We start from the raw sequence: 17,375 nt of genomic DNA on the forward strand, positions 1-17,375 counted from the left end.
TAGTGAGAGGAATGGGCTTTTTTCCTAACACTGTGCGCCATTTGTAACAGTTGGATTTCACTCAAAGAACAGAAAACTCAAAAACAAGAATGTAAAGCAAACCAGAATGCTTTCCTGTGTCGACTAGTCATTGCCCGTAAGCCCAGAGATCTATATCAGGCCATGCAGTCCGTTTCTGTGAGTGCTCAATGCTGTGGCTCCTTGTCCTTTTTTCTCAGTGGTATTTGCAGTGTCCTGGTGGTGAGGGATTTCTTACCTCCCTAAAGAGATTCTCTTGAATCCGTACATTGGTCATTATCATGCAACGTATTCCTGAGATCCTCTATGTTCTCTTTGCTTTTGTATTCTTCTCAATCACAGTCTGTGTCCTACCGTAAGTCAATCTTTGTTCATTCCCTCCCTATATTTGTGTTGTTTAGTTATATGCTCTGTGGCTGTTATTTAGCCAGGGAAACACTATATATATACGCACAAACTAAGTTATTTTAAGTCTTCTCCCTTGTATCACTCTATCATTATATTATTACAGGTCTTCACAGGTCTTCCTTGTTCCAGGAATATTACAGTATTACAGGTCTTCCTCATTCCTGTTATTTTTCTATAAACAGCCTCAAATTCATGAATGCTTTTATTAGCAGAGCCTCATAAGAATCTTTGCTAAGATCAATGTCTTTTATGAAAAGCCAGACAATAACAACTGTAATATTTATGAAAAGATCTAGAAAAATCTCCTAATACAGAATGACTCAGTGATAATAAATGGTAAATGAAATTCAGAGCACAAAGACGAGAAAATGGTCTTTCATTTTGCAGGGGCCGGGGAGGGGAATTATTACCATACAGGAAGAAGATGTTAGATGGTGTATAACAAATGCCAGCTCGGTGCATGTCAAGCAGACAAACACAATTGCAAGACTTACTTGCAAAAGGACTGGGAAAAACAAAGAACATCTTTGTGCTAGGGTAAGAAGCCATAGTACAGCCTAACCTTGAGTGCAGTGTTCAGTCCAGTTGCCTGATCTCAGGCAATAGGTAACAGAGCTGGAAGAGGTCCAGAGAAGGGCAATAGAAGTGCGCAGAAGTGGTATGAGGAGAAATCAAACGGAGTTAGAGCCTTCAGCTGGAAAAAGAGACAGCTGCAAAGTCATGGCTAGTTTGCCATCCGCTCATCCTTTCACTGTCAACCGTGAAATTAAGGAATATCTGTTTTCATGCACTTTTTGGAGAGTGAGCCCTTTTGGTACTATCCCAAACAATTATCAAACTCATACTGTATTAACAAAATCTTCTGTCTTCCTCCATCACTATTTTTCGGAGCCTCAGTGAATGGTTTGTTAAAGCCAGTTCCTTTTTGTTCTTTATAACTCCCCTCCAAGTCCCCCATGCTGGTTGCTGGCCCCTTTGGTGAAAGCAGCACTACTTAACCCATCAGAGCACGAAGAAATGCCCTGACAGGTCAGACCCACAGCCACAAATGCTATTGCTGCCCAGTGCCCACGATGGTACCAGGGTAGCTGAATGGGTGCTGGCCATCTGCCCTGACCAAGCCACAGGTTTTGAAGGCCTCAGCAGACCCTGCAAGGTCCCCCAGGCTCCCAGCACAGCATTACCTGAACAGGGCAGGCAAATCCAGAGAGCAAAGCCTGAAGAGTGACAATAAGAGGTGCTGTTCGGGGAGAGAAGATGTACCTGTCCTCTTCCTCTGGTCCAAGTCTCCTCTGATCAATCAGTGGAGCTGCCTCTTCCTTTTATTATCTGTTACTACAGGCACTGTTCACAAATCTTGTCTAATCCCTTTTTATGCCTGCTAATAGCCTGCTTCCCCAGCCTCCTGTGGCAACGAATTCCGGAAGTTCATTACCCACTGAGCAAGGAAGCGCTCCTTCATTTCAGGAGCAAACTATATCTATACTCCCTGTCCATAAATGCAAATTTAAACAAGATTTAGCTGCCATTGGTTTGAGTATTATCCTTTGGCCTAAGTGTTCCCAAGTGATACATACCAATGAGTAGTATGAAAATGCCTTCAAATAAATATTAAGGAAAACAATGCTCTGTTTGTTGCATTTTCCAGGGGAAGGTGAGGAATGGTTGTTTAGCCATAGCTGCTACCCAGATAAGTGAACGTCTCTTCTCCACCTACATGTAGCCCAGCACAGACCTGGAAGCACGTGTTTTCTCTTGGGGAGGGGAGGCAAGGCTTGCAGCCTGCTGCAGAGCTTGGCACAGTGGCCCTGGCTGCTGCTGCTGTGGTACCGCACATGGTACAGCAGTGGTCCTTCTGCAAACCCTGTTTGGGAACTCCTGCTTCTCACATCTCCTGACTTGTTATACCACCATTTCTTTTTTTTTCCATGAGTCTGTGTGAGAGTGCCAAGCCAGGCTGCATACACATAGAAAGTAAAGCAACTCATGCCATGCCTTATCTACAGCTGTCATCCCTTCATTTATAAATTCCATGATGCTATCAAAGGAAAGACTTTCAGTTTCTTTACCTGCCCAACCCTCTGTTATGCAGGTGACTGTCCACCCACTCGCTCTTCCCCAAGCTCCCGTGCTGCCTGTGGCTTGTGGTCCCAGTACTGTTCAGGTAATTAGTCATGTCTTCACCCACGTCTCATTCTTACGTTTTTTGTTATTACTGTTTATTGTTTTTATCGTGGTAATGCCTAAGGATGTCAATTAGGAAATAGGACTTTACCATAAAAAAGCTGTACAACAGCTCTGATACAAAGAAATCTGGGGCTTAGGCACACTGTGGCTAGTGAATATGTGGACAAGGGGGAGGAAGCCTGGGAGAACAACACAGGAGGGCAAGATGTTTACACAGAGTAATCATAAAAGTGGTCACGACATAATCTCTACTAACAGTCACTAGCAAGATCTGCAAGGGAAACAGAAAATTTCCTGGCTTCATTGGAACTAATTTCATCTGAGTATATTACCAGAAATGGAGAATTTCAATTTTATTTCTTTTGGAACATGCTAGGGTTTTGATGCTTGTTGTTTAAATATCTAAAGTCTTTTTTTTCTATCTTATGTAGGGCAGATTGGCAAAGCTGCCCAGAGGACGCTGCCCCGTGACTGCTAATGCTGCACTCACCAGATGCATGCAGGACTCCCATCATTCAGTACCTTCCAGAAGGCCGAACCAAAAATTGAAAGCATGATGGTGTTGGGGAAGGTGAAGGGCAGAGGAAGGATGAGGATACTATTGGGAGGGACATTATGAAAAATCCATCATGTTGGGTAACTGTATCCTTAAGGCAAAATTTGTGTTGTGCAACTGCGACACATTCAAGTCTGAACAGTTGGTTCTGGTGAGAGGCAGCAGAAATGAATTTCCCGTGCAGCTTTTGTATTAATAATTCTTCTCATTAAGGTGTGGTCTAACTGTGTTTGCACAGGCGTCAGCCCTCATACTGGTTCTGACAACCATTTCTTCTATGAGCATCTGTGATTCCCATGTCCTTCCTGCCTCAATTTCTCTGTGCGAGAAAGGGGAAGAGCCATACTCACTTTGGTTCAGATCAGTTGGCCTACTACACTGTTCCTTTGGAGATATTTTGTAGTCTTTTGCAATAGCATGAAGAAAGCATTCATAACATTCAGTCATCCTGATCTAGTAGCATTTCGGGTTTATTCATAACATTCATAACATTCAGTCATCCTCATCTAGTAGCATTTTGGGTTTATTTCAAGGTGTAATTGAATCAGGCCCAGGGATCAGATTTAGAAGTGCAAGTTTCTGACCCAAAAAACTGCAGGACTTGGCTACACCTCAGGAAACATTTAATAATCCAAAGCCACAGTATGGTCTTGTTCTGCTAAAACCTGAGTTATTTTCTTCTTCATACTGTGCCAGGTTTGACCTTTTTTTCACCTCATTTCCATTATTTATATTCTTCCCGTAATACTTGAAGGGACTTCCAGTCGACAGGGTGGATTTGCAAGATTTTACTGCAAAACAGTTGATTGCAACTTTCAGTTAACCAAGAAATTCTTAAAACACAGTGACATAAAAGGCATGTTCATCCTTAGTGTATATATACTTACTTGAGTCATGAGTCTGTTCAGATCATGTAGGGGAGGTTTTCTCAGAGATGTGATTCAGCTCTATTCTTTCTTGTGTTTTCTTCTAGTCTGGCAGTGCTGGTTTAGTGGGGCTCTAATGCATATGTGTACTATGGGATATAATGCAATGTGTATATTTGTATCACAATATTTATCCTGATATAATCATCTTAGTGTAGACAGCAGTTATAGTAGTACAAAGTACAGCAGTCCTTAGGCCCAGAATTAAGATGAATATGTATATGGGTATAAGCACATTTTTGTCATATAACACAAACACCCTGAGCTGCCAGGAGCAGAGGAAAACTGTGCTGCTTTGTTAACAGTGATGTAGTTAATACAGTACAATTTTTGTGTGTAAAAAGCATTAGTACATAAAGAAATTCTTTTTTTCTTTATCAAGTGTAGTGACATAGCTAGCAGCTCTATTCCCGTCAAATCCTCTGCTTAGCTCCAGATACAATCCCTTAATCATGTATTTTTTTTTCACATTGTATTTTCTCCTTCACATTTACGTTCATTTTTCTGGAAGGTGGATGGGTTAAAAAAAACCCATCTCCTTTTTTCTTGCTTCAGAGGTGCCCGATGCTGCTTTTCCTCTTGTACTGATCAGCTCCAGAAGCAACCCTGCAGAGATGTTGCTTGGCTTCGACTCCAGAGATCCCTCTTCCTTCTCCTCCCTGTTCTTTCTTGTTTCTCTACCATCTTCTCTCCACAGTCATTTGTACTAAACCAGCCTGTTTCCTTTCCTTATCTGGTGTTATTCTGATTATATAAACATCATCTTGCACTCCTTTCTTCCTTCTTAACTTCGAAATTACCTTCCCCCATCCTGTCACGAGCCAAGTGATAATTCCTTTCAGCAGCCTGCTTTCTTTTCCACAGTTACTGGAAGCAAAGGCTCCCCTTTGTACTTTTTAGCCTGCCAGTTTAGAGCGTCTTAACACTTCTCTTTGCTCATTGTTATTAATCAAGTCTCAGTGAGTGATGGGAAGAAAATGGAAAGCATTTGAAAAGTCTTTTATAAGCTTGACTGCTTTCCAAGACCTGCAGTTTGAAATGAGAAGCCAGTCAGAGAAGAAAAAAAACTACTCTAGAAAGTGCCTAAAAATCAAGATGCAAGAGATTTTAGAAGTTTTGTTTAGTTTGTAGTGAATATCTTTCAAAAGATGACTATGGAAGAACCTAAGGTTCATGTAAGCCCAATGCATCATACAGAAAATGCAAACAGAAGTTTCACTTTGCCAGGTAGAAACCTGGAAGCACTGTATATGTTAATGTTGAAGAGCTTAGTTTTTATTAGATGTGAGTGGAGTGATTATTGCTGACGAGTGAATGCTGCTGATTTAATTCCCATCAGCAACAGCTCATGAAACCCAGTTCCACAGGAATCCAGTTACCTTTCCTGTGACAGAAGATACTGGAATACAAGGAGTTATTGTGTCGCACAGTTTGCAGAATTATGACAATTCTCCATAGCTTAGGAAAAAGCTATGGAGAAAATCTTTGATCACTTATATGAGCCAAAATCTCTCCATTTTTCAAACTATCATATGTAGAATATGATAAAAAGTTTTGCTCATTAGAATGTATATATTGTATCATATTTGCATATACATTAAGGTTTCGTGGTGTGTCATTTCAAAATCACCGAATAAATTGCGGCTTGTATGTAGCTAAAAAAAGTTTATTAAATATATGCATTCAAGAAAACAATAGTCACTAATGAGATGATATAGCTGTGCCTTTTGTGTGTGTGAACTTGACATAGCAGTCAAGTTCAAATGAGCTATGCAGATGATGAGATTTAATGACCTTCAGAACAAGACATCAATACTGTTCTTCCATAGTGCTTGAACATTTCATGTTCCCCTGTCTGTATCCGAAAGAATATCTGCCCTCTGGAATGGTGGGCCAAGTGCTGAACCTATTAATTTTGCTTGAAGCCCTGTACCAGACATGGCGCAATTGGTCTAATATTGATTAGTCAGAAATTAGTGTTTTTATATTTATTGCCTGTCTCAATGAAACAGCGTCACCTCCACTTCTCAGTGGAAAAAGCACCAGAGAACACCACAACTGTATATGTATAATGAATGTCAAGCTGCTACCTGATAAGGTTTTGTACAGTGAAATCATAAATAAAAGATCATTATCAAACCATTATGGGATAGAACTTCATGGTTATGAATTGTCCCAAAATCAGTATCTTCTAACACTGTTCTGTTATTTCTGTCAACAAAATCTCTTCTCTGAACTAAATTATACTTTCAGCAGGTCAAAGAAATAGGCAACCTTTAGCAAGGCCCTAACTAACAAGGTGAACGTTTGATTAAATTGGCTTATTTAGCACTGGTTAATTATCACAGTTAAAAAAATGTGAAGGGAGGGCTCTACTATTTTAAGTGATCTGTTTTAATTAGATCACTTCAAAACCAACTGGTACAGCATAGGCATAGCCTAAACAACTTGTCTGCAAACATACATGGGTCAAAAAGCAGGGTTCTGACTCCGAAGTGGAGTCTGCTTGGCTCATTCAGGTTGTATGCAGCTCAAGATTTTAGGCAGCTTCTGGTGCTTAATGGAACTCTATGGGCAGCTTCAGAATTTGGGCAGGGTGTGCATGCGTGTGTGTCAGTCAGCGTCCTCACTCTTCCGAATGCAGGTCTTTGGTTGGTTGCCCCAGTGGATGAAGCTCATGGTGCTGAGTCATATGGCAGGAGAATGGAGGAGGTGAAAGTGTAGCGGTTGTCGCCTGGGACGGCTGCCAGGGAGGGATGTTCTAGCAGTCCTTCTCCAAGCTTAAAGGTTAGAGCAGGGACCAGAGCTGTGAACATCCTTCCTGCTCCCCAGCCTTGCAGTTTGCCCCCTGTCTGGGAACTTCTGCAGCTGGTCAGGGGGTGATCAGAGGTGGTTGGTACCTCTGGTGCTGGAGCCACAGGAGAGATGGGGTGCTCTGCTGCAGGTCCTTCCTGTAGGCATGCTGATTAAGGAGCGTGAGGAGAGGGTACCTTACAGGAAACCTCATTCATTGGCTATGAGATTGGACAGATCTTTAAATGTTACCAAACAGCTTTATAAAAGGTATGGCTATGTACTTAGAAAGTGAAAGAAAGGAAGTGATTGTGCCCTTTTTTATTCACGTTAATTCTTCAATGAGGTCAATAGGGTGCTGCAGAGCAGAGGTCAACCACCTTATAAGAAATGAAAAACAGGAGAATTGATTTATGTTTCCTGGGGCAGCCAAGTTAACACTATAGCAGACTGCTTGCTTACATTGGGTGAGTTGGGAAAAAACCAAAATAGTTTATTCTAACAAATGGACTGTATGCTTTCTGGAAATAAGGAATACATCTTTAATCAGCCATTAAAGAAATAGGACCTGTGTCTTTTTCCTGTTTTACATCTGAATGGTCACAAATCAGGCAATTTGCATGAAACATGGCACAAAGCTAAATGTAACTTGCCGTATCAGTTTCAGAAGAGCCTGGCATTGGAGCGAAATACTTAACATGGAATATATGTGTGTAATACTGCAGTACTGAAATAACCATAAATTAGAAGAGAATAGCTTTACTATAGTACCAAAATGTATGACTTCTAGTTTAATCCCAATGTGGGTAACAAATCCTTGTCATTAAGGTCTGAAATGTGTAAATATCAACCCATCTGTATACATGACATTAAGCTCAGGAGGACTTCTGCCAGACATTTTAACCTGCTGTCTTCATTTTCCATGTGGAAGAGAGAGGGCTGGCTGTGGCCAGGCTGAGGCAAATGTCTAAGGACACACAAGGGCCGAAAAAAAAGCGACCCTGGCAAGATCTAGAGCATGATCCTGGGTCAGAGCAGCCAGGACTGAGAAAGGCAGCGCTGCTGCTCCCCGCTGGGTTTGTAGCAGAGCTCACACGGCGAGCTGGAGGCATTGACCTAGCAGGGTTTTATACGCATGCTCAGGGTGATGTGGATGAGCTTTGCTCTACTGGGGCTTACCCAGCAAAAGATGCCGCATGAAACAAATGCAGGCGGATACTGCCAAGGATCAAATTTGGCTTGAGTGTGCCTGTTACATTAACCTTGCAGCTGTATCAGCTGAAAAAATGCATTGGATACTTTTGAATAAGAAAGTATCAAAGTTACTAAGGCTATTACAGTAAAAAAGGTATCGACCTTTGTCTTTTCCATATTTGCTTAAGCTTTATTGTTCGCTGGGTTTGTAAATCTGGTGTAAATAAATTATGAGAACCTAATTATGCCATAGAAATCCACTTACTGTGGATGAGCTGCAGGTATTTTTAAATAGCTCAGTACAGTACAGGCAAATGTATGACAGAGTCCTGAGCGTTTAGTCCTCACTAGCTGGAAACACTTTGAACTATGAGCCTGGTATCACTTTCATTTTAAGGCTATTTTGTGCTGGTGAATACTAACACAATTCACCTGCAGGAGCTTTTTCTTTATCTGCTATCTTTACCATTCTATAATACATTGTGAAAAAAGGAGAAGCAAAGCATCTGGCCTATGCCATTAAAAAGAGAACCATGAGCTGGGGAAAGGTGGCCTTTGTTCTCCCTGTACCACATTCCCACTGTGACATCAGACTGAACTATCTGTGTCTCCATTTTTCTGCCTTTCAGATAAATATTGTCCCAGTATCCCTCAGCAACATGCTATACAGCCAAAGCCCCACACACTTTCAAATGCTGTCAGAGCTTTGCATGGTGGTGCTGAGTAATTCAGAAGCAAGCAGGAGGCCACCATTTCGTGTGGACTTCCAGGTGGGACATTTCACAGAAACAATCCAATTTCTAAACGAACAAAGAAAAATAGGAACGACAGAGAAGATAACTATGAGAAATGAGCAGAGTGGCAACAACACAGTGGATTTCTCCTGAAGAGAGACTTTTGATGGAGCCAGGGACATGGCCAGACCCCATCCTGCTGGTAGCCCCCCCTTGCGGCTGGGGCCTGGGTGTGAACAACCTCCAGGATCAGAAGCAAAACAACTCGAACTGCAGGGTTTTTAGCATATCATTACACTTTCAAACCCAGGCCTATTCTGATGGAAAACCTCCCTTAGGAATGTGAATTGTTTGGGGCAAAATAACCGGGCTCGTTTCCTGGCAGGGATGCTATTTGCATCGAAAATTAATGTCACCCGCCCACTCGGTTTCCAGCTAAGAACCAGGCACTTCAGCAGCGAGGTGAGGACAGCCATGCCCGGATGGGGCGGCTGCGGCGAAGCCCCCTGCCCAGTACGGACGGGAAGATGGGAGAGCTGCGTGCGGCCGCGGGCGGGAGATGAGTGGCTTGATGGCCGCAGGGTGCCCGGGCGGGGGGATCCGTGCGGACCGGGTGGGATCGGGACACGGCATTCCCGCTGAGGAGCGGGAGGACGGTGGCGGAGCCGGACCGCGCGCCCCGACGGGGGGTTTCGCGCCTTGTCCCCACGGGGCGTCCCCGCTCGCGGCGCGCCCAGCGCCCTGCACGTGCGTGCGCCGGGGGGGGCGGGGCCTGCTGACGCACTGCGGCGGGCGCGGGGCGGGGGGGAGCCGGACCCCGGGGGCCGGGCCCGTCCCTCCGCCCGCGGCGGGCTGGGGCTCACTGAGCGAGCGAGAGTGAGTGACAGCGCTCCCGGCCCAGGCACTGGAAGGGCCGGAGCGGGGCGGGGGCTGGGAGGAGGAGCGGCGCGAGCCGCCCTGCACTGCCGCGGCTCCTACCTATTCATTCAGGCACCTAAAATGGCTGGAGAGAAGAGGTGGCGGAGCAGGAGGAGGAGGTGAGGGGGGAGCCGCAGCGGTGCTCCTACCTCCTCCCGGCCTGGCAGAGCCCCCCCCGCTGCCGGCGAGGCTCGCCGCTGCCCCTCGGCACCATGTCGGCCGGCCAGGACGAGAGCTCGGTGCGGGTGGCGGTCAGGTAAGCGGCGGGGGAGCGGAGCGGGGCGGGGCGCTCCCCACGGCTCTCACGCCACGGGTGACCGCGGCCGTCTGCGGGCGGTGCGCGGAGCGGGGCTGAGCCCCAGCCGCGAGCAGCAGCGAGGGACGTGTTCCCCGCGGAGCGAGTGCATCACCTCGGCCTCTGCCGAACCTCTTTTTTCCTTACAGCGGTTGGAAATAGCCGAGGGAGAGGAAAATAAACCGTCCTGGTTTTTTTCTCAGTCATTTCTCTCTAATTTTCACCAGTGACCCTAAAAATACTCCAACTAATTATAGCCCGGCGCTGCAAGTGCTTACTCATGGGAGCGTAGCAGCCCCCGGACGGTAGCGTTGCCGTTTGCATCTCGGAGCTTTGCGAGAGCGGATCCTGGCAGGCGGGTGGATTTTAGAAAGATAAAAGGCTTTATCCCACGGAGGCTGTGTCTAACCGGGAGGGGTGGGCTGCCATGAGGCTGCTCGCAGCAGCAAATAGCGATAGGTGTGTGTAGAAGGGGAGTGGAGCTTAAATCATTTTAAAACATCAGCTAATTCAAATTACTCTTTTTATCAGAGGTAAAAATCTGGTGTTCATCAGTGAACTCTTGGCTCTTCTTGGTTTTCTAAGAAATTATTTAATTGTTTGAAGAAGTTCCAGGTTAGCCCACGGATGCCTTGAATTTCAAGATGTCTTTACATAATTCAAGCATGAGGAGAAATATATGTATATGCGTGTGTATATATGTCTATGTATAGGCATGTCAATATTTGGGGTTTAATCGTGGTACTGACTGTTGATTTATTTCTTTCCTTTAAAAAGGTTTATGTTATATGCTGGCACACTTGGGGTATTACGCCATAAGAAATCAGACTTGAGGGGAAGGTTTGTTTCTAACCAGTGGGTCCTTGGAACCACTACATACATCTCACCTTCTTAGAGATTTCAAAGGTTGTACGGGGAGGCAAAGAGGGTGGGTGGTTTCTTTCTCTGGAGGGCATAGGAATAAGCGGTGTTAGTGCAAGCTGCTCTTGGTCTGTGCGTGTGGGGGGAACGGTTCAATAACATTTTCAGTAAACAGAGAAACACCGCCCCTGCATGATAACATGGGGTGTGTGCTGCAGTTGTTCATTCTAGCCTGGTTGCTGGCTGCAGTAGCATTTTCTATGGGGAGAGATGCTTTTGTGAATGCTGTTATCTGTTGAAGCATTTTTCACACGAAGTAGAGGGAGGTATGATTCCAAAGCATAATTAGGCTGTATTTTTAAAAAGGAAAATATGAGATAGGTGTGATCCTAAAAATAGGGCGTGTTACAGGTTTACAGCTGCTCTGTCATTTGAAGAAAATATTAAATATGTTCCTAGCCAAAAAAAAATAGTGATGTAGTTCATTTACAACCAGGGGTTTGTTGCAGTTAGAAATTGAATAAAACCAACTGGTGCAAATATGTTTATAGTTGTAGGTGTGTAATAAATAGATTAGAAATAATAAATAGCAAAGAATTTGTAAAACTGAATTAAGATCACCCAGCTGTTGCTCTAGAAAACAGATCCCTAATGTTATAAGGCAGATTTTTGTACTATAATTGTCTAACTAAGATCTTATGTCTGAATGCAGTTCACTAGTAATGAAGAATTGTGTCTTTCCTCCTGTCTGCTTTCTTCCTTTTGGCAGACCAACTATTCATGTACAAGATTTCTCCCTCCATGTTTAACAACCATGAACAAAAGCATGCACAATTATTTCTTTTTTCCCCACCAGTACCTCTTTGTAGATGATTTCTTATTATTTCTGAATATTTTGCACAGTCCTATAATTCAACTGGTCTTGCAACTTTCTGTATATCAGAGCCATGCTGTGCCGTGCATTATGAATATTACAGTCTGTTTCCTTGTTGGTTTTGTTCTCAGTTCTTTTGGGGAGCTTAGTTCAGTGATGATCTCCTGATCATCTGCTGTGATGAATTAGTCATTGTTTTAGTATGTATGTTTCTGAACAAGGCTTGTTCTACAGCAGGACCAGCTTTTAGTTTGCAAACTGAAGTAAGATACTGCAAAGTCATTGCATTGAACTTACTACAAAACTGAATTTGGTTAGACTTCAAACACAGGTAACAGAATAGGCATCACTGAAATTGTTCAGCAAATTGTTTTTCCAGAACTTGGTTATCTCACTTAATTGTATACAGCAGGATTCAATAATACTTCATTCTTTCCAATTAGCAGCACCTCTACGCTATCATCTTGTATGCTAATTGCTCCCCATTTTGTGCTGTGTAATAATGGGTTTGTGAATGATGAGCTAAATACTCCAGTTTAGTGAAGCATGAAAGCTGAAAATAGTTTGGCAGATAATCCAGTAACTAATGTTAAATTCCCTAATTAAGAAAATTCTTTCTCTATTGTCATCCACCACTGAAAGGCCTATGGACTTACAATTTTGATGATGGTGTACAGCTTCAACAAAGAGCTTTGCGCTCTGTGTGACTGTGCATAGTCTCTGTTTTCAGATAAAATCACAGCCTCTCCCCCCCGTTATCTAATCAGGTGGCTGTTTTGTCTTTTACATGTGAAAAGCTATCCTTTTTGTAAATCTGAAATTGCTGTCTTGCTTTTGTAAATGTCTCTTCAGTACATGAAAACTAACTTTCTATGAGAAGGCTATGAGATTGTATAAACATCATGGGCTACTTTTTCTGGACCCAAGTCTGCAAAAAGATACAGATTGTAGTTCCTACTTGTTGCCTGTCTTCCCACTTTAGTGGTGCCCACAGCCAAAATACAGTGTGTGGGCTTCTTTCATGTTATCGCCTAAGACTGAGATGCTCAACAGCAAGTGGCCTACGTCAGCGTTGTGTTTTAGAGAGTCATTGTATGAGTATTCAGGGGCTGGATGGGGTCACCAATGCCATTAGGTCAGAGTTAGGCTTACTTTTACCAACCCTACCTGAGCTGTGTCATAGGAATTGGAATATCTCCAGCAGGGGAGGTAACAGTTAGTGCCTGTCCTCAATCCATGTGGCTTGGAGCTGTAGGGTTAGAACATCCTAGCAATGATGATCTAAGAAGACAAAGTTGGACTTTGTTCCTTTGCATTTTTGAATACTAATACTAATGCTAAACGAGGGAACTTCTGAAGAGCAGTAATATTTGGATAGAGCTCACCAGAAAGTTTACATGGAGGACTACTATCTGATAAAGCACAAAATGATGTCTGTTATTTGGATCCTGTTATGGAGAAGACCTAACAATGTAGAACATGGAAGTAAACACCTATGTTTTAGTCCTCCAAAGGAGGAAGATGGCCTTTATTCATTCAAAGTCTGGAGGCTTCAGACATACAGATGGTAAGCTTCAGTGTAGATACCTAATACTGCCTTTTAAGATGCTGTATGAAAACAGAAGTAATGAAGAACAGTGTGAAAAGAAGTATGTGTGTGAACAGTGTGTGCCTTCTTCCTTACTTTGACAAGAGTACTTCGCTGCTAGTGCTTCATCTGATGTGACTGACATCTGCTCTGTGTTTCATTCATCAAGCAAGGAAGTGGGGTGTTGCTGCCTTCCTCCTCACGTGTGGAGAAGCTGCAGATCTGGCCACTGTGCTTTTCCCTGAACCATCTAAAAAGTTTCCTTCTCATACCTGCCCTGAGTGTCTGCAATACAAATATTGCACTGCTTCATAAAGATTAAATGTTGATGTTTGTCAAGTAGGAAATTGTGTGCAAAATGTAATGGATCTACCTGGAAACTCTTCTAATAACAGCGGGAGTAATAAGAGTAGCTGATGAATTAAAACCACCCAGCTTCTGTTTCTGGTGTTCCAAAAGGGAGTTAACGAACCCTAGAAAAATGTAGTGATTACTAATTCAATTTAGGAACAGAGATTTTTGTAACTAATCAAGCTGCTTGTGGCATGAAATCAGGACACAGTGTTAACTTTTGATAAGACAAATGGTATCCCTTGTAACCTTAGCCTTCCACTGCAGAGATTTGTTTGGGGAACACTGATTTTCTTCTTTTCATACCCCCAATTCTTGAACTATGTGACCAGTTGGACCTCTAATCCTTTTTTACTTTTTTCCCTTCCTTTGCTAGTTTATGTGTGGTTTCCCCCTCCCCCCCATACAGAATCTGTTGGTTGTTGTCATACCTCCCTTTACCTTTTTTTTTTTTTTTGCATTCTTTTTCAGTACTTTTTTTGGTATAGGTTTTATACTGAAGTTCTTCTCTGTGCTAGACCCAGGTACTGTTAAACACACTAGGAAAGAAGCAGCTGAATGGAAGGAACCTGTCTCTTTTGATAGGTGTGTTTTGAAGCACTTTGGCTGTTGAAATTGATTTTTCTTTCTTGGCCTGCTGTTCTGCAAAAACTTACAGCTGTGTTTAAGCTTCCTACCATGAATAGATCCTCAAATGTCAGATGAATGGCCATGTATGCTGTGGTATATATCATCAGCTCTGGAGGGCAGAGGTACTTATTTCACGTTTCCCATACAGTGCTCATAAATCATTCTGTAACTAGATATGCAACAGCATAGATTACAGTACTGACCGTTAGCTCCTTAAAATGAACCAAAGTTTTCTCTTTATTAGATAAGAGTTATTACCCATTTGTAATCATGTGAAGCTGTGAAAGTGTTTTTGGGGAAAATATCTTAAAGTAACTGTATTAATAGTATTAATGAAGTTCAGCACCCTATCAGTATGTGGGGATGCCCCACCAAAGACCAAAAAAAAAAAAGAAAAAAAAAAAAAAAAAGTTCAACAGTATTATGTAGTATTTTCTGGGGACATCTGAGATGTTGGTAAATACCCCTCTTGGAGAGAGAGTCTGTTAATGGAAAGCCACAAAAGAAATCCTGTTTTTTTTGAAAGCTCAAGTTGCATCTCTTTTGTTAGTTTTGATGTTTCTCCTTGCTCCCTGACTTAAACAAACATTCCCTTGTCCTTCACTGAAACTTTACTCTACCTCATCCATATGTTTTGCATTTTAGCTGGAAAAAAAAAAAGACCCAACACCATCTGCTGCTGAATTAATTCTGGTTTCATCATCTGACTTGATCATCCGTAACTGATATTGCTTGGGGCAGGCTGAAATCTGTGATCTTGCTTTCTAGGAAGTAAACTTCCTTTCCACCACTCATGCGATGTAAACACAAACTCATTCTCTGAAGAAGTCCTTGCCAGACGTTTCCCTTGATGTCATGTATTCCTTGCAAAAGGGTGGATATATCTTGAATGTGGGAAGATGACAAAGCAATGGATGTGGTGCATGAGTGGTCTGTTCGTGCTTGTGGGTGAATTATGTTTCTATCTTGGCACTCCCCAAACTTTGTAGAAGACTTGATGGATTTTCAAAGCAAAGTAAACTCTCAAGTTAGCCACCAAATTTCATTTAATGGTGTTCTCTTTACTACTTATGCTCTATGAAGAGTTAGGATTTATATTGTTGGCCTAGGCATTCCTTTATTACTGAACTCAAGACTTCACATTTGCAGTTTTTCTTTGTGACTTCTGTAAATGCTTCTACAGGAGTTGAATGTCCCTTGTGCTTGGGATCATGGGAGCTTTGCTCCCTCCCTCTGCTTTCCCTTTATTTGCTTTAAGCGTTTTATGGATTGCCCTTGCTGCCCACTCAGAGATGGCTGCTGGAATTCTTGCTTTCATGTTCTGTTGCCTGATTACTGCTGGGAAAATAAAGCCATTTTAGGGGCAATATTTTTTTTTTTTTCCGTTAAAGGAAAAGATCCAGTATCTGCCACTGCTGAAGCAGAGAATTTTCTGTTATGCTAATGTTATTCCTATGTCAAATAGTTGCAAGAAGTTAAAAGTATCATTTGAACTGGTGAACAAGAAAGTTTAATTAGAAATCAAACCAGATCTGAACAAGTCCAGCAAGAGTAACTACATGAGCTGTGCCTTTTTCTTGTGCTTGCTTTCTTTTCTCCTCTAAAGTAGTTTTAAATCTTTGTTCATTTTCTTCTCGTCCTTTCTCCTTTTTTGTAGTTCTCCATGTTAGTTCCACTTTTCCCTGGTGAAACATTTCTGGAATAGATATGTCTGCTCCAGTGTAACTCAAGGGGGAAACGCAGCCTTCCTTTTCAAACATATTCTCCTGTTTGTCTTTGCCATAGCAACGAGATGCAAATGGAGAGTGGTGAGAGGATTTTAAGGTCAGTGGCTCAATAAGTTTGATGTATAGAGAAGGTCTGTTCAGTATGTATTTTAAAATGTGCACAACTGATTCAGAGCTAACAATTGATTAGCATAAAACATTTCCTGGATAGACTCTGTGTGTAAATAAGGAGTGAGGAGGGGGTACCATCTGGTCCTGAATGTTTGTTAGTATCCTCAGCAGATTTGGTAAAGTTAGCCATTGATGGAATAATTTATTTCTGTTTAAAGAACTGTTTTCTAATCAGCTGACAGATGCTGGTTTGCTGTTTGGGACAACGCACCCTTTAAGCATCTTTAGGTCTTTAAGTCTACCTAACAAAAATGATTGACGTATCCCTTGAGCCTGTTTACTGTGGAGTTTCAACACAGAAAAGTGGAGTTTCAACACAGAAAAGTGAGACCAACAAAACCTTAGTGAAAAGTTATATCACTGTTCTACTATACACAGCAATTTATATACATTCAAGTTGAATAGTTCACTTCCACTGTTGGATTTAAAAATGGATTAAAGGATTTGTTGTCTAAGTAATGTTCAGCGTCTCACTGCTGGTTCTATCATTCATGCTGTTACAGGAACTCTGCATAGTTCAGTTCTATGATTCTATAAATACTGAAGTCTTTGCAGGACATGTTGGATTCAATGTAGTTTTTCCATACTCACTCTTAAATACTCCTGGTTTCTTGAAATGCTTTCTCTTGCATACGGTAGCTTAGAAGGACACTTACTTTCCCTTTCATTTATGTTCAACATAATTGTTCATTTAAAAACCTAAATAAACAGGATTCTCAAGGTGGGTAGGAGTTAAAGGATGGTAGTATGCTATAGCATGACGGTTCAACTACCACAGCTGCATACATGCAAGGTTATAGCTAATAGGACTGGAAAGAAAATGGTTTTATTTTGTGAGACATCTCAATCTGGCACTTTATCTTTTCTGTTCTGGTTTCTTTTGATAATGGAAGAGTTTGATTAAACAGACTTCTCTGTTTACCTGGTCTAATCTCATTTGGGGTCTTGAACAAACATTTTCTGCATCTTAGGTCAGTGCTCCAACCACTTTGTTATTGTATTTGTTTAAGCCTGTGTATTTTTTCATTATTTAAATTCACTATTTTTTCCTTCCATTTCTAACCATGTTAGCTGTCCTTTGCTTAACACTGCTAAAATGAAGTTAGGGGGACATCTTAAGCTGAAAAGCAGTATGGATGTGGAG

At 42.3% G+C, this 17,375-nt stretch overlaps 1 protein-coding gene across 12 annotated transcripts in view; it reads left to right on the forward strand.

Moving 5' to 3' along the window:
- Positions 1–9,583: 9,583 nt before the first annotated feature.
- Positions 9,584–17,375, forward strand: part of KIF21A (kinesin family member 21A) — an 87,241-nt gene continuing 79,449 nt past the window's right edge. For 11 of the 12 annotated variants that reach the window (XM_030478668.1, XM_030478672.1, XM_030478676.1 and 8 more), the window contains exon 1: positions 9,584–9,990. In XM_030478668.1, coding sequence (XP_030334528.1) covers positions 9,947–9,990 — 44 coding nt within the window. In that variant the 5' untranslated portion in view covers positions 9,584–9,946. Of the gene's footprint in view, positions 9,991–15,990; positions 16,158–17,375 lie in introns of all 12 variants that reach the window. The other variant, XM_030478669.1, reaches the window with a different exon arrangement.

Source organism: Strigops habroptila, chromosome 3 (assembly GCF_004027225.2).
Source record: "Strigops habroptila isolate Jane chromosome 3, bStrHab1.2.pri, whole genome shotgun sequence".
Lineage (NCBI taxonomy): Eukaryota > Metazoa > Chordata > Aves > Psittaciformes > Psittacidae > Strigops > Strigops habroptila.